This window comes from Engraulis encrasicolus, chromosome 14 (genome assembly GCF_034702125.1).
Source record: "Engraulis encrasicolus isolate BLACKSEA-1 chromosome 14, IST_EnEncr_1.0, whole genome shotgun sequence".
Lineage (NCBI taxonomy): Eukaryota > Metazoa > Chordata > Actinopteri > Clupeiformes > Engraulidae > Engraulis > Engraulis encrasicolus.
This window is the reverse complement of record NC_085870.1, coordinates 46,528,285-46,552,092: the sequence shown is the minus strand read 5'-3', so window position 1 is coordinate 46,552,092 and position 23,808 is coordinate 46,528,285. Positions and strand designations below refer to the sequence as shown.

Here is a 23,808-nt window from a genome sequence, read left to right as displayed (position 1 = left end):
AAAACTCACTTGTTTACCACCGCACATGCTTGACAACACCTAAAGTAAATTTGTTTATCTGACAATCATAGCTGCAAAATCCAAGTCATGGATAGACATGAATCTCCTACCCCTTCTGTGTCACTATTGACATTGACTGCTGCCTTGTGTTCAAAGCATCTGTGAAATGAATCAGTCCATGATACAGAAAATCTATAGCCCAGGCACCGACTTTTGGCTATTAACTGATGCAGCCAACTCTGCAGCCGACTCAAGACTACCACCTAGTGACACAATGGTGCACTTGTAAACAAGCAGAAGACATGATGAGTACAGCCACAATACTGAAAAGTAGCGTTGTAGACGATTAATCAAGAGCATTTTGATGAAACATAAAAAAGACCAAAAAAAACTACACGCCATGACAGAATACACAAAATAACAAAAAGGACCCCAGTATCTTTGTAAGTATAATGTAGCCTGAATTAAAGAAAGATATGCCTGTCTTAGATTTAAAGTTCGAAATCTTAGACTTGCTGCATGTAACTGAATTTCCCTGAGGCCATAAAAAGAGCATTCATTCCACAACAAAAATCTTGGTAAAACTGCGGAATGGAGAACGCTTTCCAGCAGTGCAAAATCAGATTTATGTGTTTATGGAGTGAGTCAGAAGTTAGTGGGCTCTATGATTATAGGTCTGGGGTGCATTTCTCAAAAGAGAAGTTGTTAGCCTGTTAGCAACTTAGTTGCCAATGGGAAAATGCATTGAAAACAACAAAGTAGCTAATGTAGTAGGCCTAAGCAACATTGGTTTTGAGAAATGCACCCCTGGCTTGAGCAAACTCTGATATGGTTCTTTGAAAGCCTTCACAAATCATCACAAATAATAATGATGAGACAGTCATGTCTTTGGCGTTACTATGAGTGCAAAAGTACAATTGTAGCCTATTCAAAGACATAGGCATATTTAACTTCATAGAAAAATGCTGCAGTCTTCCAGACACATTTTAACCACTTATGATGCCACTTACTTATAGCCTATGCCTACTTTAATGTTAAATTTTGTTGGTAGGCCTCGATTACACAAAAAAGAAACAATTATTATTATTGTTATTAGGCCTATTATTATTATTATTATTATTATTATTCAAACGCTTCTACCTATGCGAAAGGGCGTGACACCAATGTATGAAGTGTGCATGATTGAGCAGTTATACATAATAAACATGAGAAGGGTCGCTACCATGACTAAATCCTTGGTAGGGGTGTGATAGTTCAGTAAAGCAAATGTATTTGTAGGTAAGGCATCCACGTCAAGATAAAACTTTGTCTAATTACTACAAAAAATTATTTTTGTATTTTTATATATCTATGGATCCTGGAACACAATTTGTTTTACACTTCAGGTGACATGAGAAGGGGAAGAGAACCCTGCCAGAGTTGGGTCGTTCCAATAATGCCGGTCGGAGTGTCGCTCCTGAGTTGCGTAGGTTATTATAGATGACTTTTGCGTGTAGAATCGAGAGGTGAGTTTCACAACATTGAATTTCGTTCATCTATGAAGTTGCCATTGATTAATCGTGATTCACCAGCTTCTTCCTAGTAATTATGAACGGCCCTGAAAGAACTGTCCTCCAACAGAAGCTCTTCTCCACTGCCCCGCGTTGGAACCTGTGTCGCTATGCACTAGTTCTGGTGATGGTCATATAAGTGCAGAGGAGACCTTGCCTGATTGCCATAGACCGGCGCCCGGGTAGAGGAGACCGGCTTCTTTTGGCAGTTACGCCAAGTCAATCCAGTCTATGTCATAGGATTTCCTGGGGGGAAAAACGCCTCCTTTTTATTAAGGTAAGTTTGATGAGAATTCATTTGAATTCTATGAAACCTTGAATAATGTAGGGTAATCTAGCCTTTTTTTAAAGGGGGGAAAAAAGGCTTCACTCGAGCTCTATCATTATGTCTGGAGGATAGGCCTACGCTTATGAGCTGGAAATGAAACAGATAGAGGAGTAGGCTATTGTGCGTTGGCATGCAGTTCTCCTAGCATGAATTCATTTGCCATCGTTTCATAAGGCATGCATTCAGCAGGCACTCGATGCTCTCTTATATGATCCGTTTTCAACATGGCTCAGTAGGTTAGTTCCATAACAAAATAACGTGGCCACTTGTGTGACCCATGAGGTGGAACACAAGCGCACGTCAGTGATTGAAACAGCTGAGAAAATGGCATTACTAGTGTGTACAAGCAACCAGTGGTGGTTTGATTTGGTCTGCTCTGCAAGGAAATTGATGATAGCCTATCTACACAACATTATATCCTCAACCACATGGGAACCATACACATGATAATGGATAATTATGGATAATGTTATGTGTAGCCTAGTCAAAAGCAATAGTGTATGAAGAGCATGCTGTAATTCTCTAGAGTCTTGTTTCTGTTCAGTTCTCAGTACATTTTTCTGACAAAATCTTACAATGCCTGGCTGGTCCTGTACTGATCAATAAAGATACAAGTCTCAGATGTGATGATGTATGAATGCTGCTTTTGGCACTTGATCAAATCTTGTGGACACCTTGTATTGCATGCCTGCATCTGGTTAGACTGCTTCATGCATCTGAACTGTAAATTCATGAAGGGTATTCTGCATGCTGATATCTGTTGTTGTAACATATAAGGAGGGTGTCTTCATAGAGCACTTCTACTTGTTCCACCATTTGTCATTAGATTAAAGCTTAGAACAGACAACACTACCTAGATCTAGACAAAGTTTTTCTCGTTTTTTAATCTGGGGTGTGATTGCCTAGGCTGGAAGAACCCAGTATGTGGCATAATCGATATTACAGTGATATAACATAATTAACCTAATTTTAGAGAAATTGAGAATTTGCTTATTCAATCTGACATGGCGCAAATTATGGTTGATAATGTAACAGCAACAGTTGTGGCGCAGCGCGCTAAGCCCCCCACATTTGGGCTTGCATGCCCTGCCACGGGGACCCCGGTTTGAGTCCGGCCGGGGTCATTTCCCGATCCTCCCCTGTCTCTCTGTCCCATTCGTTTCCTGTCACCATCTTCGACTGTCCTGTCAAATAAAGGCATAAAAGCCCCTAAACATATATATTTTTAAAAATAATAATGTAACAGCAAGACAAAAGAGAATTGAGGCAGGCTATGGCAGAAAATGGCAGCACACACTGGTTTGACCATTTCTAGTTTCAAGGCAAAGGGAAGATTGAGGAAGAGTGACACTGATCCCTTATTTGGTGAGATGAGGCTATGTTTGTTGTCAAACATGTAATGGTTTGCCAAAAAAGAAGGCTTGAAGTGCATGGTGACCATGCAAATTAACACTGCCATGCAAATATACATTTTCAGGGCTCTAAATTAACACCAGCCAAATACAGGTGAAGGTTCAGATTGGCTGGTAGAAAAGGCCAACTTACCAGCCCCTATCACCCATTAGTGAGTTTGTGTTGGGCTAGAATAGTAAAGTTAACATCTACTACCCATTCTGGCTGGTGATGAATAGAGTTAATTTAGGGCCCTGTACATTTGTATGGCAGGTGACAAAAGACATGAAGGGCCTAACATCATACTGTAAACAACCACATAATTTTGTAGACGTACGGTAGGCGCCCATCTGAACCCAAAAATGTACTTGGAATTTCTTATAGTGGTATTGTGTTACTTATTGCATCAAGATACCACTAAATCATGCACATAGTTTCTTCCACAAGGGAAGCGATCCTATTCCTACATTTCTCCATATCTATCAAAAAGGTTTATTCACTTTTGGTTATTTGAATATCATTTTAAAACACCCACCTGTATAGTAATACATGGTCACCCCAAGCCATTACAATGTCATGATATGAAGACTGTGAACCAGACTGTGGACCTGTTTGGTGTTATGATATTGGCATTCGAAACTTACATGACACTTACATGTTATTTTCATACTATGTAAATGTTATCTTTAAAGTTATGCACAGTATATGTAATGCCTACTTTCTAAGATGTCCCTTATTATAAGCAAAATGAAACTATTGTGAATTACTGCAAATAAGTTCAGGAAACCTACAGTGTATCTCAAAATAAATGATCAGTCCGATGTGCATCAATATTTCAATTAGGCCTACATAATGTGCACCGATTTGCCAGTGTTGTCGAAAAGACTTTACTAGTACCATTATATATATATATATATTATGATTTAACCTTTATTTAACCAGGAAGGGTTCCGATCAGTCACTGTGACTCTTCTTCCAGGGAGTCCTGGCCAAGAGGCAGCAAGTTAAAAATTACAAAAGAAAAAAACACAAAAGACAGAGAACAAAACTACCAAAACACTAGACAAAACAACAAAACATTACAAAAAGTGCTGTAACATGTAACACAAGAAGGCAAGACTCACATTCCTAAGATTTAAACTTAAAAATAAAATAAAATGGTAAAAGAAACATAGATTGACCAATGATGTATACTGTACGTCAGTGACCATTACACTACCATGGCATTACACTGAATCTTCAGTAATACATAATGGCATGGTCAGTGTCATTCAAGTAACAGTACGTTTATAATAGGATCCATGATTTAACACATTTCAATAAACCCGTAGATGATGCTATAGTGTCCATGTAAAAGAAAAAAATGCCCCATGAATAAAAGCAGGAATACTTTATGAATCCTTACTTTAAATGTGTTTGCGCTCTCAGTCAACCATTTTCTCCCTACGAGTTCTATCCTGTCATGTAATTAAAACCAAAGTCATAAAGTAACAAATAGTTGTGCTGTAAGTCATTTAAGAATCTCACGATGTGGGATAACTGGCATTTTGTCAGGGACACAGAACGCTTCTGGCAATAAAATAGCTTTCTGTCACGGCATAGCATACCCACAGAAACAAGTCAACGGCAGCCATTACAAATGTCCTGCTTAGTTACGACACCAGTTATTCCACTGTACCTGGATACCTAATGATTTGCGGCGGGCGGGGGTTACTATTCTTTTACTTCTACTTCTTCTTTATACATCTTTGCATACAACTGCTAGGCCAAAAGCCGAAGCTAACACTCTATTAAAGGAAACAGAACCATAAAGCATTGATATATTTGTTTGTACATTTATTTTGTTGGTTCACATCTTTCCTTTAGATTGCATACACAGCTACTACATTTTTTATATGCACAGAGTGTAGGGGGCTGGATTGTCAGGTTGGCTACACATGTCAGGTTTGTTAATCTATGCAGTTTTCACTTTCTACAAGCACGTAAACAGACAGCTGTGTAGAAAGTAAGGAGAAGAGATTGAACGTCTCCATAGCTGCCCCTCCCCACAGCAGACTGTTCTGAACAGACTAATCCTCGTAATACTACCCTACTGCTCTCCTTGCTGCTCTGTGACAGGACGCACACACTCAGGCACGCACACACACGCGCACACACACACACACACACACACACACACACACACACACACACACACACACACACACACACACACACACACACACACACACAGCACACACAGCACACACAGCACATGCTCTCACAGGTCCTGGAGCCCAGCCCACAACGTGACTCGTCAGTAGCCTGCTCTGACCGTGAACACATTATCTACAGCTTAGTGCTCTCACACTCACACTCGCACGCGCACTGCCTGACTGCAGGTCTCGTGCTGATCAGCAGCAGCTGATGCTCGCTGATGTCACTGTTGAAGCAGACTGGCTGGATTCAGAGAGGACAGGGCTAAGCGTATAGTCAAATAAACATGTTGCTGCCAATTAACTGCACATATAATATTGACCATAAATTGTATGCACAAGTCTTGAAGAATATAGGGCCACCCCAATTAATTCACTTAAAACTTAGTTGTATAACTGCTGTGATGGTGCAGTTTCAGATTTCGCCTCTAGGAGGCATGATTTGACCCAGATTCAACGTGCCCGCCTTTGACCTACTTCTGTGGTCACGTTTTTTGCTGGGGAATGCTGCCGGTGTGGGAACAGTCTCGTGTGTGTGTTTTATAACAGTGCTGCTTTCCCATTGATCACTGATTAGACATTGTAGCATGAACCAGGTAGCCTACTTTCCTTGCATACATTATTTGTTCAACATAATAAAATGCACACTCATTAGTTGTTTTAAAAAAGTTAATAATTGACCATTAGATTGAAAGATGAATTTATGGTCTTAATGTTTAAAAATCGGTGATATTATCTGTATTATTTTAAATGATAGCACTCTCATTCTCATGACTTTTTCGTTACATTTCTGCTTCAACCTGCTTCCACTAAGCGTCGGCCAAACCACAGCCATACCATACCACTCTGACCAATAGCTGTTGAGCAGTGTCTTTACATCCAGTGACATCATGAATAGCTCCTCGTCTTGCTAGCTAACCTCTCCGGCGACCGACAATAACAAGACAGTGGACTTTAAATCTCACTTTTTCGGGTAATGAGAATTTGAAACCCATTTTCGGGTGTATACGACCTGCTGAGGGACAAAGGTCAAACGGGGAGCCGACCGTGTTTGGATGGACGCGTCTATGCAAGTGAGGAACCTTTTAGCGATTGCTAACAAGAGGCCTATATGATGTAGGCTACTCTACATTATGAACTTCCGTATCCTAGGCTGTACAGTGCTGGGAGTGCCATTGCTTTATGTTGTGATTTTACTTATAGTAATTTGGTGTGAAACGTCAGGAGGGAGTTTGAAGTTACATGGTTCGAGCGCACTGCGCGCTCATGTGGAGAGACCGTATGTCCAGATTTTACGCATGAGTACGCATCAGGTAGTTCTATCAAATAGTGCACCATAAACGAGTGTGATCCAATAGAGCCTTTCTCCAAGCAGCAAAATCGTGTCTTTATACCTGGCTGATACCGCTTACATCTCATTTCAGGTTTCTGAATAACGAAAACATCTTGTGCGTGTGTGGAATGATATGTCTTTTGGTGCCATAGAGTAAATAACTTAACTACTTGCTGTCAACACTGATGCTTTGTTTCATGATCATTGTAATGCCTTGTTTTGTTGTCTCTGTTCCAGCCTTGTGAAGTGCCTGCTGTATCCAGCACCAACAGCATGTCTCCCCACACCTCTTCCAATGTGGTGGCAACCCACCACACCATCCACCTCTTCAACAAGGGCCTGCGTCTCCACGACAACCCCACGCTGGTGGCGGCGCTGGAGTCGTCGGCAGCGGTCTACCCCGTGTTTGTACTGGACCGTGCCTTCATCGAGGGCAGCATGCGCATGGGGCCGCTGCGCTGGCGCTTCCTCTTGCAGAGCCTGGAGGACCTAGACGTCGGTCTGCGCAGGCTGGGCTCTCGCCTCTATGTCCTCCAGGGCTCCCACCGGGCCGTGCTGCGGAGGCTGGTGGCCCAGTGGGGCATCACCCAGCTCAGCTTCGACGCGGAGGTGGAGCCCCACTACCGGAGGCTGGACGAGGAGCTGAGGGACATGGCACAGGAGCTGGGCCTCTCGCTGCTGAGCTACGTGGCGCACACCCTCTACGATGTCAAGAGGTACGATACGGCCCTGGACACTATGACCAGTCTCAATGAACCGTCTCCCCCTTTTTCCGCCCACTTCTCATTTTCAGGAGATTTTCAGTTGTTCAATTCTTGAACAGTTGTAAAATAAATGGGTTCAGTTGACCCGGGACACTGAAGAGACACCAAGACACCTGCAGTTGCTCAGTTATAATGTACTCCATTATTTTGAAGGGATCTCTGAAAGAACAATAGACATGCCTCTTCTTGTTACTAAGTTACTGTTTTTAAAAACACATGCAGTCATAGTGTACATGAGTCTTCTGGTTAAGTATTCTAGTGCTGCCTGTTGCTTTCAGTCAGTCACTCAATATTAAGCTGAAAGTTGCTGATGTGACAGACAATGAATCATCCTGCACTGCCAAGGATCATTATGTAGTTGTCCCAGAAGTCTGTCAAGTGGCCTAGAAATCAGCTGGAAATCAAAGTGCATCAAAATGTGTCAGTCCTGTTAATGCCATGATAACGTTGTCTTTGTGTTTTTCCTTTTAGAATAATCAAAGCTAATGGTGGGCAGCCGCCACTGACCTACAAGAAGTTCCTGCACGTGTTGTCCACCCTGGGAGAACCAGACATGCCCGCACGAGAAATCACAGAATCAGACTTCTGGTAAGGGATCAGATTTGCATGCCTGCACACCCACAAAGAGGCAGGTAGAGTACTCTATCGCAATGGTTTTTAAGGTGGGGGGCGTGAACCCCTGGGGGCCTGCGAGGGAGTGCTAGGGGGGCCGCGGCAGGTTGGCAGTTGGCAATAACTAATGCACACTTAAATATCCCATTAGCTAAGAACTGCATAATAATAATCCATTAGCTATATGAACATTGCTACTATTATTGTTGAGCTATTATTTTATATATCTCAGTGGGGTACTGACTAACATACCCAGACTATGGTTGTGAAGGGGGAGGCTCAGAAAAATAGTGTGGCATGACACGCGTAGGGGCGAGCCTTGGCAGGAATATTCCGGTAAGTTTGGGAGCCCCTACTCTATCGCACCTGCTGGAGCATTCCACACATTGCATGCATGAAAGATTACGGAAGATGAGTCTTGACAGGATTGGTATGGCATGTGTCTATTTCATACATTCTCAACTTCACTCTCGAGCCAGGATTTTGATTAAAGCTCACTCTAACGCCAGTCTCACAACATACTTGACATTGGTCATGTTGCTTAGGTAGACATAGACATCCAAGATCTTTGGAAGAAGTGACATGAGTTTTTTTTTAATTATTATTGTGGTTGCAAAGGGCCTTTTTAGGCCAATCCAGCAAGCAACGGCAAAAGAAGCAAATTAATTATGACCGTCCATCCCCACGAGGCTGCAAGACATCAAGAAATTCTGCCAGCCTGCAAACAACCTGCAGTTAGGCCAGTGGTACAGAGAGAGCTTAGAAAAAAGTAACTGTAAAAGCACAATATACTTGCACTCACACCCACATGGACATATTTGTCGGCCAGTCAAGCAAGCCAAGGCATCGTGGCATCATTCCAATGTTGGATATACAAATTTACTCATACTGTACACAATGCATACGCCTGACTAGAAATACCTCATTATTACGTAAATTATTATACAGTACTGTATTTAAAAACATCTATGTCGCGCTGATTTACGATGAACCCCAGTATTAGTTTACAAGCAGGATCCAATTTGCATTCTCCAAGACACTTCTGCTGTCTACTCTGCTGGCATTAGAACGTGTAATTAAGAAATCCCTAGCCGTAGGTTTTGGACGCTGTCACTATTTCAGAAGCGGGAGACTTGTTATCCAACATTATTGTTCATTTGAAGTGTGTGTGTGTGTGTGTGTGTGTGTGTGTGTGTATGTGTATGTGTATGTGTATGTGTATGTGTGTGTGTGTGTGTGTGTGTGCGCTCCTTGTGGTGTCTTGGCTAGTGTCTGGGTGCTAATAGCTGGTGCCAGCCACTCCCTGGCTCTCGCGGGCGAGGAGGGAGAGGGAACAGATGCTCTTCCCAGCTTGCAGGCATCTTGTGTTGGGCAAACAGGGATACGCTGTGTGACTCCACAAACACACACACACACACACACACACACACACACACGCACACACACGATACATACAGACTTGAAAATGAACACACAAACATACGTGGTGGATGCACATGCACACCACACGGTCACACTGAATCTTCTAATAGGCTGCTCTGTTTATCCAAGGCCTTGCTCACACATATGTAGACGCTAGCTAAACGCTGTAAAAGCTACATATACCCAAGAGAAAAGTTGTATTCTCCAAGACTGCATCGCTAACTGTGTTCCTTAAGGCTGTAACGATACACCCAACCCACGATTCGGTTTGTATCACGATATATGACCTACGGTTCGATATGCCCCACGATTTCAGAAAAAAAATTGAAAAAAAAAAAAATTGAAAAAAAAATAATAAGAAGAAAATAATTATATATTCTTTGTAATTAATATATTTTTTGCATTTACCTGCCTGCATTAATTTTGTAGGTTTACAAGGCTGAATAATGTTGCAGATATAGGCTACCACTGCAACCTGTTCCCAGGTGTTGACATCAAAACACAACACAGAGAAATAAGGGATATTAGTTCACCAAGGAAAAGGGCTTATAAATAGGCTAAGATCATATGGAGAGAGAGAGAGAGAGAGAGAGAGAGAGAGGGTGTATGGTCATTGGCAGCTGTCTTACTTTATCAAACATAGCCTATCCAATTAATATCCAAACATTAAAACAACACAGGCCATATATCGTCAGGAAACATGTTGTATTAAGTTAGGCTACTTAAAGAAATGCAACACTTAATTTTGATTAGGCCTAAGTTAAATATTTCCGTAGCTCTTTTTGATCGTGCAGCAGCGCGTGCCCGCCTACAATCAAACCTCGAAATGAACCTCAGTTAGTTCTCACTGTAACGTGCACGTTTTTCGTTTCGTTTTGTAGTTTGACATTTTATCAAGAGCCAGAATGAATGCAGAGGCTGAAATGGAGCATGCTTTCTGCTTATGCAGGCGGTAATTTTACAATATAGCCTAACATTACTGTGGGAAGAAATAATGCTGCCTAATATTCTGCCTCAACGTTCGTCCGACTTCGGGCACCTCCCTACAAGCGATTCCAGGCTGGTTTATAGGCAGGCGGAGCATCTCGTGCGCTCTCTCTCTCTCTCTCTCTCTGCTCCAACGTCAAACTCCACTCGCAATACATCGCGCATGCATGAATAAAACAAAAATCTTGACACGTTTATAAAAGCCTTCTTGGTCTGTTGTTCATTTGTCCTTCACCTTCCGATGTTTGCCCAAGTTTTTCGTCTCACGGAGGTTGCTGAGGCAATGGATAACAACAACGTGCTGGTTGGAAGGAGCATGTTATATGAGAAAGGGGTGAATGGAACTGTTACTCGAACGTGTGCGCCCTTTTTCTACTGGTCTTTTTAAGCGCATATGCAAACTCTTGCCTGTATGTTGCCTGTTGTGTTCTACACTGAGGGTAACAACTTTAAAAGGGCACATCGCGATTCTGTGAGGAAGCTTCGCGATAGGGGTTCGTGGGTCTGCGTACCGCGATCCCTCGGTTCGATGCAATATCGTTACAGCCTTAGTGTACCTATATGTTTTGTCATAAGGCTTTGTACAACACATGCATTGATCTCATGCTAAACCCTTATCCAATTTCGAAAATAAGTGTGTGTGTGTGCGCGCGCGTGCGTGTGTGTTTGCCACTGTTGTTTTGGTCAGCATGAGACTTTAGTTGGAATGTTGGAACTTCTCAAGTAGGCTGTGACATTGCAGCAATGCTCAACTCCATTACACTACTAGTCTGAAATGTTGATACAAGGCAGGATCGATCCAAATTTTGACCCAAGTGTCGCAGTAGAAAACAAGAGTCATCAGACCAGGGGACCACGATAATTTATGCTCCAAGTGGGTCATTTCACGTGAAATCAGACACTTTGGGACCCGACCGACACAGATTTCAATCATACTTGCTGTGCCTGTTTAGTAGCAAGGTAGCACCCCAGAACTGCATTTGTGTGAATCTGACACCAATATTAAGGGAGAAACAGACTAGCAAAGGTTTACATATGAGGGTAGGACACTATACATTCAGCCTTGATTATATCAGTCAGTGTAAGTAAGTCACAAAAAGATGTCTGAGGTGTTGTTTGAAAGCTTTTTTCTGGCTCTACAAATTACACACACAATATGGAATACAACAACCTTCAGAATAAAAATTATGATACATTGAAAAATTAAAAATTGAATATCAAAAAACCTTTATATTTTAAAATGGCCGGTTTCTTGTCTAAACATAGCCTGTAAGGCCATAAACAACACCTGAAAATTGGGAGTTTGGTTCTTTATTCATTTCAGAGATAATGGGACATAGAGGTTAAAATGAGTTGTAATAAAGTAGTAATAGAGTAGTGTCAGGGACAGGACTGGACTGGCCATCTGACATAACAGGCCTTTTCCTGGTGGGCCCTGCACCCTCATCGGTCCCTATTCCAGGTACTCAAAAAACTACACAGCTTCTGCCCATTGTCAATGGACACAGTGGAAGCTAGACCATTTTCGACATTCAGAGAAGGCAGGGTTGAAAGAATAAGCTCAGTAAAGGAATTTTCTGAATGTTCAAGCATCAAAGGGTATGTTGTAGCTGTATATGATGACAACTAGTGGCTATCATGTGTTGAGAAATGTACGCCGAGCACTGGAGGGGTGAAACTGAACTTCCTGCATCCTCATGGACCATCTCCATCCTTCACATATTCTGATAGTAATATCACATGACAGCATGTCTATGTTATTACCATATTATTAGTAGGTGATCTGTATGAAGCCATATTTTTGAGTCCCATTATCTCTGAAATGAATAAAGAACCAAACATCAGCATTTCAGGTGTTGTTCATGACATTGCAGGCTATGTTGAGACAAGGAACTGGCCATTTTAAAATATAAGGTTTTTTTATATTCAATTTTTAATTTTTCAATTTATGATAATTCATATTCTGAGGGTTGTTGTATTCCATGCTGTTGTGTAATTTGTAGAGCCAGAAAAGAGCTTTCAAATAACACCACAGACATCTTTTTGTGACTTACACTGACTGATCTAATCAAGACTGAATGCATAATGTCCTACCCTCATTTGTAAACCTTTGCTAGTCTGTTTTTTTCCTTAATATTGGTGTGCAGTTCTGGGGTGCTACCTTGCTTGCTACTAAACAGGCACAGCAAGTATGATTGAAATCTGTGTCGTTCGGGTCCCAAAGTGTCTGATTTCACGTGAAATGACCCAAGTCAAACCTGGTAGCTCCCAGGTTTAACATCAGGCTAAATAAATCAGTGTTTCAAAGAATTTCAACCTGCGACATTTACACTTTACAGGTAGGCCTAATTAAGAAAAAGTCTTCAAAGTCGCCAACGGTTGGTTTTTGCATTGCAATGATTCAGAAAATGCTCTCTGCCTTACCTATGCTTTGTTTCATCCTAAAACAAATTCTTCTGAAAGATAAAATAAAACACTCCAGCTGATGAAAGCATTTATATTTTTACGCTGTGAAATGAAAATCAATGGCTGATAAAGCTCCTTTGAAGATTGCATTAACGTCATCGATTTCACAACGCATGCCCGACTCCCCAACATGATCGCTTTTTCGACAATCCTAATATGGACTTCCCCTGTACAACGTGCACGAGCGCAACAACAGCTTTGAAAAGCGCAGCTGAAGTCAACCTAGCCAAGGCGCAGCTGATCTTCACTGATGGAACGGCTTCTGCCTCAAGTTTAAGCTGCCGTTAGTTGCAACTCGGCTTTTGCACGTAAGCGCCGCTGAATTCAGCGCCAATGATGGAATGGTCCCCAGGCAACCTCTTTCAAATCTTCTGTTGCCCAATTTTGGTGAGCCTGTGCGAATTGTAGCCTCAGTTTCCTGTTCTAAGTTGACAGTAGTGGGCCCTGCCGTGCCGCTAACAGTGGGGCACTCGTCTATTGCGCGGCCGACCCGGGTTCAATTCCGGCCCGGGCCTTTTGCCGACCCTTCCCTGTCTCTCTCTCCAGACTCGCTTCCTGTCACCACCTTCACCGTCCTGTCGTATAAAACTAACAATGAAGGCTTGAAGTTGAATTTGACAGTAGTGGCACCCAGTGTAGTCTTCTACTGCTGTATCCCATCTGCCTCGAAGTTCGACATGCTGTGCGTTCAGAAATGCTCCTCTGAATACCATGGATGTAAAGGAGTGGTTACTCGAGTTACTGTTGCCTTTCTATTAGCTCAAACCAGTCTGGCCATTTTCCTCTGACCTCTGACAGCCACAAGACATTTTTCCCCACAGAACTGATTTTTTTAGCCCATTCTCTGTAAGTCCTTGAGATGGTTGTGTGTGAATGTTCCAGTAAGTCAGAACTTTCTGAAATACTCAGACCACCAGACCAGCCTCAACCAACAACTATGCCACATTCAAAGTCACTTAATCACCTTAATAATATCTCTCTCTCGCTCTCTCTCTCGCTCTCTCTCTCTCTCTCGCTCTCTCTCTCTCTTGCTCTCTCTCTCTCTCTCTCTCTTAGTAAGAGCTCCATGCTGCCTGCTAAAGGAGGTGAAGAGGAAGCGTACGGGGTGCCCTCCCTCTCAGCACTGGACCTGGAGGTGGAGCAGGAGGTGCTGTGGCCAGGAGGGGAGACGCACGCCCTCCAGAGGCTGGAGAAGCACTTTGAGAGCCAGGTAAGCTGCTGAGGCTCATGTTGTCAATATGTTTTACTTTTCAGTCCAGAAAGATATCATTCTTGGCTGGAACATGTCAGTTGGCTTAAAGGTGCACTGTGTAATATTTGTAGTAGTTTATTTCGAGAATTAATGTTATCTTTTTAATGAATACTTACCACCACCATCAAATTCGAAGTATTCTTTACGAAATTGGACTTTTCATACATGAAAAGGGGGATCTTCTCCATTTTGAATTTTGAATTTGAAATAGGCATTTTTAGCTGAAATACTAACTGTACTTTGGTCATACTAGTAAACATTAGTTCATGAATTGGTAAATATTAATGAAAATATCAAATTAGTCAGTAGATGGCACAATCTCACTGAACAGTGTAGTTGCAATACCTACTCTGGCCACCATCTTACACAGTGCACCTTTTGAAGAAAAATGCATTTTTTTTGGAATGGGGGCCTTAAATCTGATGTGACCATTAAAGTACAGCTCAGCCGTGTTACTTCTGTCTGATGTTTAAGACTTTGAGATGGGAGTGCAACGGATTTGGTACAACTGTTTTGCAATGGACATATTAAAAATGACATTTAGTGCCTACAAAGCAATGCCCTGGGGTCTCGCATTGCATGCCATATTGTGGATGTCACGCAACCTAGTTTCTGCTGGAGGAGTCCAAATCACACAGAAGTAACACAGATGAGTTGTATTTTAATGTTTACATCAGTTTAAATTCAATTAAATTCAGGTAAGGCCCAATAGCAAAAAAAACAGTCCCATGCTGTTCCATGCTGCTCTAGTCTTAGTTCATGCAGTCACCAAACTTTCACACTTTAGAATAGTCCGCTCTCTGTTTATTGACTACCAACATTGAAGCTTGCATAAGATTGTAATTTGCATGGACTGTCACTGGAAGGCTGCCATGTCCCCTGAAATGTCAGTGGCGCCATTTTAAAAATAGATGTGCTCATATCTCGTCTCGGGGGAAAAAAAATTGAGGACAATACCTCAAGTGTCCCAAACCAAACATCTTTGCCACAGTTTTTGTAACCCTCCAAAATGTTAACTCTTAAAAAAAAAATCTGTTGTGGTTGTGTTGTTTGTGGCAGGGCTGGGTGGCTAACTTCTCCAAGCCGCGCACCATCCCCAACTCCCTGCTGCCCAGCACCACGGGGCTCAGCCCCTACCTCAGCCTGGGCTGCCTCTCCATACGCACCTTCTACCACAGGCTCGCCAAAGTCTATGCACAGGTCAGTGCCATTCCACACACACACACACACACACACACACACACACACACACACACACACACACACACACACACACACACCCTGTCTGACTGGTGTTACATTTGTTTGGTGGTAATAAGGATTCATTCTCATTACTCATTCTCTCACTGACTTGTTCTTTCACATACTCTCAGAAACGCACTCACACACACACACACAGAAGTACTAATCAGTACTGTTAGTTACACACACACACACACACACACACACAGACACACACACACACACACACACACACACACACACACACACACACACACTACACATAACTGAGCTTTTTAGTTTCCCCCCTTTCATTTTGTGCATTCCTTGTTTATCCAATTCAACATGTTCTACGCAACACTTAAGCACCCAGTTGACTTTTTATGATCGTTTTTTATAAGCGCCCACGTGTTGTTCTTAAGCAACTCAAAACAGATGTGTCTGCAATGCTTTCTCGCTAAGGAATGAGTGAGAAGACTTGAAGCTATTGTGTTGTCATGCTCCTGCCAGTTCAACTCGTTCTTCAATGGCAGACCATTAGTCACTAGCGACATCCACAGGCCTCAGTAGGTACTACACCAACTGGCTCACCTTGGCTATTGTAATTCAAGTGAGTGGACTCTAGGGGGCAGCAGTGATGTGTTGCTCATCTGAAGGCACTTGACGTAAGAATGGATGGGAATTGATTTGTACTTCTTTCCACGGCCCCTGTTTGTGTATCCCTCTCCGCTGACCAGTCGAAGAACCACTCGCTGCCCCCAGTGTCGCTGCAGGGCCAGGCCCTGTGGAGGGAGTTCTTCTACACGGTGGCCTCCGCCACCCCCAACTTCACCCGCATGGTGGGCAACCCCATCTGCCTGCAAATCGACTGGTACGATGACCCCCTGGCCCTGAAGAAGTGGAGAACGGTAAGCGGAAGTGGCAGGAAAACGCACAGACTGAATCATTCTGTATCATGTTTACCACTAATTTACCTCTCCTTTAATATAACATTTTGGAAGAATGTTGAATGGACTGCACACAGTGCACACTTCTCACATTTGGTAGAGAACCCAAAGAGCCTTTGAGGAACGCGTCACATTTCAGACACTCAAACACTGATGGCATTACGCATTTCAAGCAGGAATGAGGAAGAATGAGGAACTGATGGCGGTGTTACAGAAACGTACTCACTTAACTTAAGTGCTTCATCTAGATACAGTAAAACACCTGCATCCTGTGGCAGTTTCATTCTGTTTACTTGTCCCCGATTCAGTAGTATATATGGATGACATTATTTACATCCTGTGTGTGCAAAACTGAAGAGACCTGTGTTTTGTGTGGGATGCATGGACCCCATAGGCCCAGACCGGCTTCCCCTGGATCGACGCCATCATGACCCAGCTGCGGCAGGAGGGCTGGGTCCACCACCTGGCACGCCATGCCGTGGCCTGCTTCCTCACCCGCGGAGACCTCTGGATCAGCTGGGAGGAGGGCATGAAGGTACTGTGCATGCTGTAGAGATGGGGTGACCTCTTACGAAACCAGTAGCTTTCATGTTTGGTAGAGCTGACTATCCTTAGGCATACACGATTGCTTTAGGGTATGAGAGTAGTCGATACACAGATAAGGGAGACCTTTGGATAAGCGTGTGTGTGTGTGTGTGTGTGTGTGTGTGTGTGTGTGTGTGTGTGTGTGTGTGTGTGTGTGTGTGTGCGTGCGTGTGTGTGCGTGCGTGCGTGTGTGTGCGTGCGTGCGTGTGTGTGCGTGCGTGTGCGTGTGCGTGTCTGGGTTTGCTTGTAGGTGTTTGAAGAGTACCTGCTGGATGCTGACTACAGTATTAACGCTGGCAACTGGATGTGGCTGTCGGCCAGTGCCTTCTTTCACCAGTACACGCGCATCTTCTGCCCTGTGCGCTTCGGGAGGCGCACTGATCCTGATGGACAATACCTCAGGTGGGTTTGGTACCATATTACCTCTAGTCAGTGAGAAACCCCCAGGCATAGAACCCTACCTCAGGTGGTTATGGAACCCCCAGGCATAGAACACTACTTCAGGTGGGTGTGGAACCCTCAGGCATAGAACACTACCTGAGGTGGCTATGGAACCCCCAGGCATAGAACACTACCTGAGGTGGCTATGGAACCCCCAGGCATAGAACCCTACCTCAGGTGGTTATGGAATGCCCAGGCATAGAACACTACTTCAGGTGGGTGTGGAACCCTCAGGCATAGAACACTACTTCAGGTGGGTGTGGAACCCTCAGGCATAGAACACAACCTGAGGTGGCTATGGAACCCTCAGGCATAGAACACCCTCAGGTGGGTGTGGAAATATCACCCGTCAGTGAACAATCTTGTCAAGATCATTACCTCAGGTCAGTGTGGAACCCCCAGAATTCATAGGGGGAAAAAACATTATGTGTTAAGGGAAAAAAAAATGGATTTGTCATGCCCGCATTTGGATTCATTGCTGCCTTTATTGACCAGGGCCTACTTGCAGAGGAGACTTAAATCTCAATGTGGACCTGGTTGCTTTGTGACTTAACAGCGGGATGTCCTTCAGTATGTATATTGTCTTGTGTTGAAGCATTTGACTTCTTAATCGAGAACTTCACTTACAGTGATTTTAAGGGCTGTTGAGGGTGGAGCAGCGCTGCTAGTCACACAGGAATGCACTCATGAGTTGACACTTGGCACGAAATTCGAAAAATACTGCTATAATTTGTGCACTGTTTGTCCCCATCATTGTCCCATTGTGTTTGTGTGCTGTTTGTGTTGGCCTGGCACACAGTAAGATGTGCTGATTGTACTTCCTGTTTGGCTCTGTCCCCTTGCAGGAAATACTTGCCCGTGCTGAAAAATATGCCGAGTAAATACATCTACGAGCCGTGGACCGCTCCCCTGGATGTGCAGCGGCAGGCCGGGTGCATCATTGGTACGATGGTCTCTTCTTACCACAAATGAATAGCTCGTTATTTTTTTGTATGGCATTTTTTATAGCGTCTCTTTCTGTTGGAAGCTAAGGCTGAAGGGCATCATTTACAAAACCGGGTGTCTGAAAGCATCATCTGTACAACACACAAACATCTGTTTATTCATTTGGTTTCACGTTGCACCCAGAGACCCTTTTTCTGTTTGGAAATTAAAACTGAAGGGCACCTTTTCATTAAAGTTTAGAGTTTCTTTCCAATCTGTTCACATGTTTTGAGCGTGTTGGAAAAGGTTTGCCTCAGAGATTCTGTGTGACAAATTACTACTATACCACTGCTGTCGGGTCTAGAGTTTGAGTCTAAATATGCTATATGCTGGACCTTATAAGAATTGGTCAAAATGCACAACAGTTTTTTGGAAGCCATTCTAGCCATCTAAGAAGTGTAAATGCAGCCCAGTGATCGATCACAGAGTGTGTTTATATGCGGTTCAGTATCCTCAATATCATCAGGATATTAATGTCTCCCAAATTTGTGCTTGAACATGTAAACACCTTTTTTCGGGACTTCAGTATCCTGGATCATTGATAAGCCTAAATTGGGATATTGATACATGGTTCTACCATAAAGACTCGAGAGGCAAGATAAACTATTATTGACGTTTATTTGGCAATGATTGACATGAGTTATGCAATGTATGAATCTCTTTGGCACAGGCTCCCATCTTCTCGTTGAATTCTGCGGTAGGAGTGCATGTCCTCCTATGGGAGATGGAGGTGGGCGTAGCCTGCCCCCTTCAGGCGGGAACCAACTGGTGACTGTGGCAGGAGGGGTGGAGGTGGCGTCTGAGTCGGCTTGAGCTAGAAGCAGAGGACAGTTTGAGACGGGATATTTTTTTAAAAGCCGTGACGACGATCTATTGGCTGAAAGAAATGATGAGTTAGTGACGTAGAGGGAGAAACCCAAATGCGTGCCGTGCGTTGATTGGGTGATTGACAGAAATGATTGACTGTCTGATTGGTTAGTGCAAGTATTATTGACAGCCAAGGAATTAATTCGAATCTTCCTGGTAGAACTTTACGCAGTAGCTCCCATAAACACCTTATACTGGATACCGAGTCTTCCCGTGGAACTTTGTCGCAGGTATCCAGGCTACACACACTTGAGACAAATTCTATAACGGCCTAGAATGTACACCGTCTGGGATATAACGCTCAATATTCAGTTTGAACATAACCGAGACAAGCTTCATATTCGGGATGCTGAACTGCATATAAACCCACTCACAGATGGCAGAGAGCTGTGTGATCTATGAAAGTCCATCATTGTGTACCAAGTGACTGCTACTGGAAGTTGACACAAGCGAGACGGGACTTTGATGTCCGTGACGTGACCTAGTTTGCTTGGCTCCATTGAGGTGTGTCACTTCAGCACTCAGGTGCTGGTATGGGGTCAGTAGGCTATAGCCTTTGCCACCCCATGCACTTTCAACCTGGAAATGCAAACACTTTGGAATGAATGGAGGTGGTGTTGTCATGGCAAAGGTCATGAGTGTAATGACCTTCTATGTGTGCGTGTGCATGCGTGCGTGCGTGCAGAGGCATACTTCTGTGAATGTATACATAAACACACATTTTGACGAATCTGTGTGTGTTTGTATAGATTGAGAAATCTCTAATTGCGTGTGTGTGTGTGTGTGTGTGTGTGTGTGTGTGTGTGTGTGTGTGTGTGTGTGTGTGTGTGTGTGTGTGTGTGTGTGTGTGTGTGTGTGTGTGTGTGTGTGTGTGTGTTGTACACCTGTGGGTACAAGTAAGGAAGACTGCCCGCAGTCCACCATCTGGAGATGTGTGTGTGTTTTGAGTCAGAGAAAGATCCATATCTGTTTGTGTGTGTCTGTGTTTGGTACAAATAATGATAACCCTGTTCTCATGGTCAACTCTCTGGAGCTGTGTGGGCATGTGGTTGTGTTCCATTTGTGCGTGTGATGTACAGGAAAAGATGTTCCTCTCCCCTCTGCGTGTGACGTGTTCATATCTGTAATTATGTTTTTTACCTTTGTGTGCCTCTGTGGCACAGGTAAGAACTAACCTTTGCCCATGGTTAACTACCTGTTGAGGTGTTTGTGAGTCTGATCCGTGTGTGTGTATGTGTGTGTGTGTGTGTGTGCGTGCGTGCGTGCGTGCGCGCGCTCACAGGTAAGGACTATCCTCTGCCCATGGTTAACCACCTGTAGGGGTGTTTGTGAGTGTGATCCATGTACAGTATGTAATTGTGTGTGTGTGTGTGTGTGTGTGTGTGTGTGTGCAGGTAAGGACTATCCTCTGCCCATGGTTAACCACCTGGAGGTGAGCAAGAGGAACTTGGCGCTGATGAAGGAGCTCCGCAGTGAACAGGAAAGCACTGCCCAGCTCACCAGAGGTAAAAAAAACAACACATTTATACATCTAAAATCTTTGTATCCCACAGTGTTGTCCCACTGTATAGATCCCACTTTAAATGTCTGCCCTGAAGTTAGTTGCTTTCAATCTCATTGTACATTATTTAAAGGATAACTTACCAGCCAATTTCAAAATGCTGTTGTATTGGTCACGCTACCCTTTACTTGCCAGTACCCGGTGATGCTGCATTTTTCGACTCAGCCTTTTCCGAGATCTGAGCTATTCTAATGAGGGCAGGTTTTGTAATACATTAAAAACTTTCGTAACATAGGCCTACTCCAAATATTATCCCAAAAGGTATCGCTGTTTGCTAGTTGTCTGCTGATGTTGCATAACCTTTTGGATGTTATTGGGAATAAATCAGGATGTTTTTTTTTAATGTAAACAGACACCTGCCCCCATTACAATGAGCAGGATCTCGGCTGAAGGGGAGAGAAAAAAATCTGAGGAACTGACAATTCTAGGGTAGTGTGAGCATTACAGCTGCATGTCAAAATTGGCAGAAGTTATCCTTGTTAGTGTTAATTGTACATATTAAGATTGAGAATAAAGACATTCTATTCTACTCAACTAAAGCATAGACGCTCAGTGGTAGTCTGTTTTGATATGACGTCATGGAGTTGTTGTGAGGACATCTGTCCTTATCTTCAAGGGAGACCTTCACGTGTAGCCCTAAGCTGTTGCCATGGTGTCAGTGGTTGATGGGTCGACAGGATAAGATTATGTTTTCGAATAATGATCTTATCGACTTATAAGTCTCTTTAGTTTGTACTTAGTTGATTAATGACCAGCCACCTGGCACTATTGACTAACTAATGCGTCTATTTATTGTCAAGTATGATCTAGTGTTACTCGGAAGAGGGGATTAACATACTCTGACTGTTATACATGCATGTTAAGAAGAACATGTGATGGATGTTCTACTTCTCCACTCATTTGACACTTTTTATTAAAAAAAGTATTTGTGATGTTTCAGTACTGTATATAGCTCGATAGAAGAAAAAAAATTCTGGCAAGCGTCATCAAAAAAATAAATCTGCTGTAATCTGTTTATTGTAGACATAGCGGATGACCCCATGGAGGTGGGGGTGAAACGTGAGCACCCGGACGACTCTGACTCCCAGGGAGATGCTGCAGAGTGCAACAGCAACGCCGGTGGTGGTGCTGGTGGTGGTGCCACCAGGGGACACAAGCGCTGTAGCTCTGAGGGAGAGCACCGCAACAGCAGCTGGAGCCCTGATGCCATTCGACTACCGGAGATGAGCAGCGAGGTCATGTAGAGGAGCTCCTCCATCCTATGGAAAACAACACCTCATGTAGAGGAGCTCCTCCATCCTATGGAAAGCAACACCTCATGCATCCCACCATGTTGAAGACAACCTCAACCATCAACCTCAACCCCTCCAAAGCGTAGTGTGACACCAAAGCTGTGTTTGTTGGACCGTGTATATTTTGTTCTTTCTGCTAAACCTCAGACACTTAATTCCTGTGCGTTATGTTTGCACCGCTCCTCTCGACATCTTTGCTATCATACGACAACATCTACATGACGATCAAGCTGTCCTCTTCCCTCCCGCTACTTGTTTACAGATACGCCAGAGACTTGTGGAGTTAGCCCAGGGGCCTATACTAAGATAATGGTTCAGGAGGAAACAAGGTTAAGTTAAGAGGTAAATCACCTAATAGAAGAGCCTGGAGTGAGTCCTAACTTTTTTAAAGAATGAGGACTCCAGGCTCTTCTATTTGATGATTTACCTCTAAATTTAACCTGGTTTACTCCTGAGCCATCTTCTTAGTATACCCCTCAGGCCTAGCAGTGAAGTCCCTTTTTACACAAGTCAACGTGTTTCACAGCGCTTTGTAGCACTGTACTCCGAGCACCACTGAGCATAGAGCCTGTGCTTTGTCAGACAGGTCGGTCTCCAGATATGCAAACATCGGAGTCATAATATGCAGCAATGGCTCCTTTATACAACATAGGACTTAAGACTTGTATGAGCAGCATGCAGGGCCACTTAAAGCAGTGGCCGGGCCCAGGACAAAGTCATCTTAATGACCCCACCCCCTGTCAATGCATACAATTGAAAGGGGGGCCAGTTAGGGGCCCCATTTTCTCTGGCCGGGACAACTGTTGCAATGTAGCCTCCGTGAGAGTGGGAGACCTCTGCTGATGGAAGACAGACAGAGGTGTCAATCTCCAAGCTCAGAGAGCAGAAAAAATCCTGTCATGTCATCCGACTAGCTCTGAATCAGCTGACTGTAAAGAGTAGTACTCAAGACCAGGTAGACCAGTTACTCAGCCAAGTCACCTGTGTGGGAAGTGGCTTTATTATTTGATAGTAAAGTGGAGAACAGACAGGAAATGGGGATCGGGAAATGACCCGGGCCGCCCGCATAAGCAATCCAGTGCCCAGCCACTAGAGCCACGGCTGGGCCCTGAACTGGATTTTTGACAACTATGTGATGGAATAATTACACCACCCCCAGGGGCATGCTGGGAAGGCTGATGAGGAGGAGCCCTGCTGTGGCTGTTGGGATGGGACGTGCTGTGACGTGTTACCTGCAGATGAAGATGGCTACTTCGTCTCTCTTGAGATTGCCTCAAGGGGTGCTGTAGCGTTCTTCTCTTTGTTTTAGGATTCTTTATTGTTTTTTTGTTTTGTTTTTTTTGTTTGGGTCAGTCTTCAGGAGGGTACTCCAAGAGGGGTTCAGTAACATACTCAGTTTAATGAACTCTGAGCAAAGTAATTGCTTTATTGTTCTAGGCTAATAAAAACAGCGATTATACTAACTTGCACACCTACAGCTTGCTGAGCTGAAATACTGAGTAAAGTGTCTGAAGCTGGCAGGTATTCTTATAAGATGGTATAGCCGCAAACCAGGTGAAGGCAACCTGCAGGTAGAGTTTGTATTAGCAGGCTTACCACCTTCTATACC

The 23,808-nt window shown here is 43.6% G+C and overlaps 1 protein-coding gene across 3 annotated transcripts; it reads left to right on the top strand.

Moving 5' to 3' along the window:
- The first annotated feature begins 1,465 nt into the window (after positions 1-1,465).
- Positions 1,466-22,525, top strand: cry4 (cryptochrome circadian regulator 4). 3 transcript variants are annotated; one of them, XM_063215957.1, is made up of 12 exons: positions 1,466-1,505; positions 1,621-1,827; positions 7,036-7,514; positions 8,034-8,150; positions 14,106-14,259; positions 15,361-15,501; positions 16,260-16,430; positions 16,864-17,004; positions 17,305-17,456; positions 18,341-18,438; positions 20,741-20,851; positions 21,931-22,525. In XM_063215957.1, exons 3-12 carry the CDS (start codon positions 7,072-7,074, stop codon positions 22,149-22,151), a joined length of 1,749 nt encoding a protein of 582 aa, XP_063072027.1. In that variant the 5' UTR covers positions 1,466-1,505; positions 1,621-1,827; positions 7,036-7,071; the 3' UTR covers positions 22,152-22,525. The 3 variants fall into 3 exon arrangements, with proteins under 3 accessions (XP_063072027.1, XP_063072028.1, XP_063072026.1); XM_063215956.1 differs by lacking the exons at positions 1,466-1,505; positions 1,621-1,827 and adding an exon at positions 6,351-6,538; XM_063215958.1 differs by lacking the exons at positions 1,466-1,505; positions 1,621-1,827; positions 20,741-20,851; positions 21,931-22,525 and adding exons at positions 6,349-6,538; positions 20,629-20,730.
- The last annotated feature ends 1,283 nt before the right edge of the window (positions 22,526-23,808 follow it).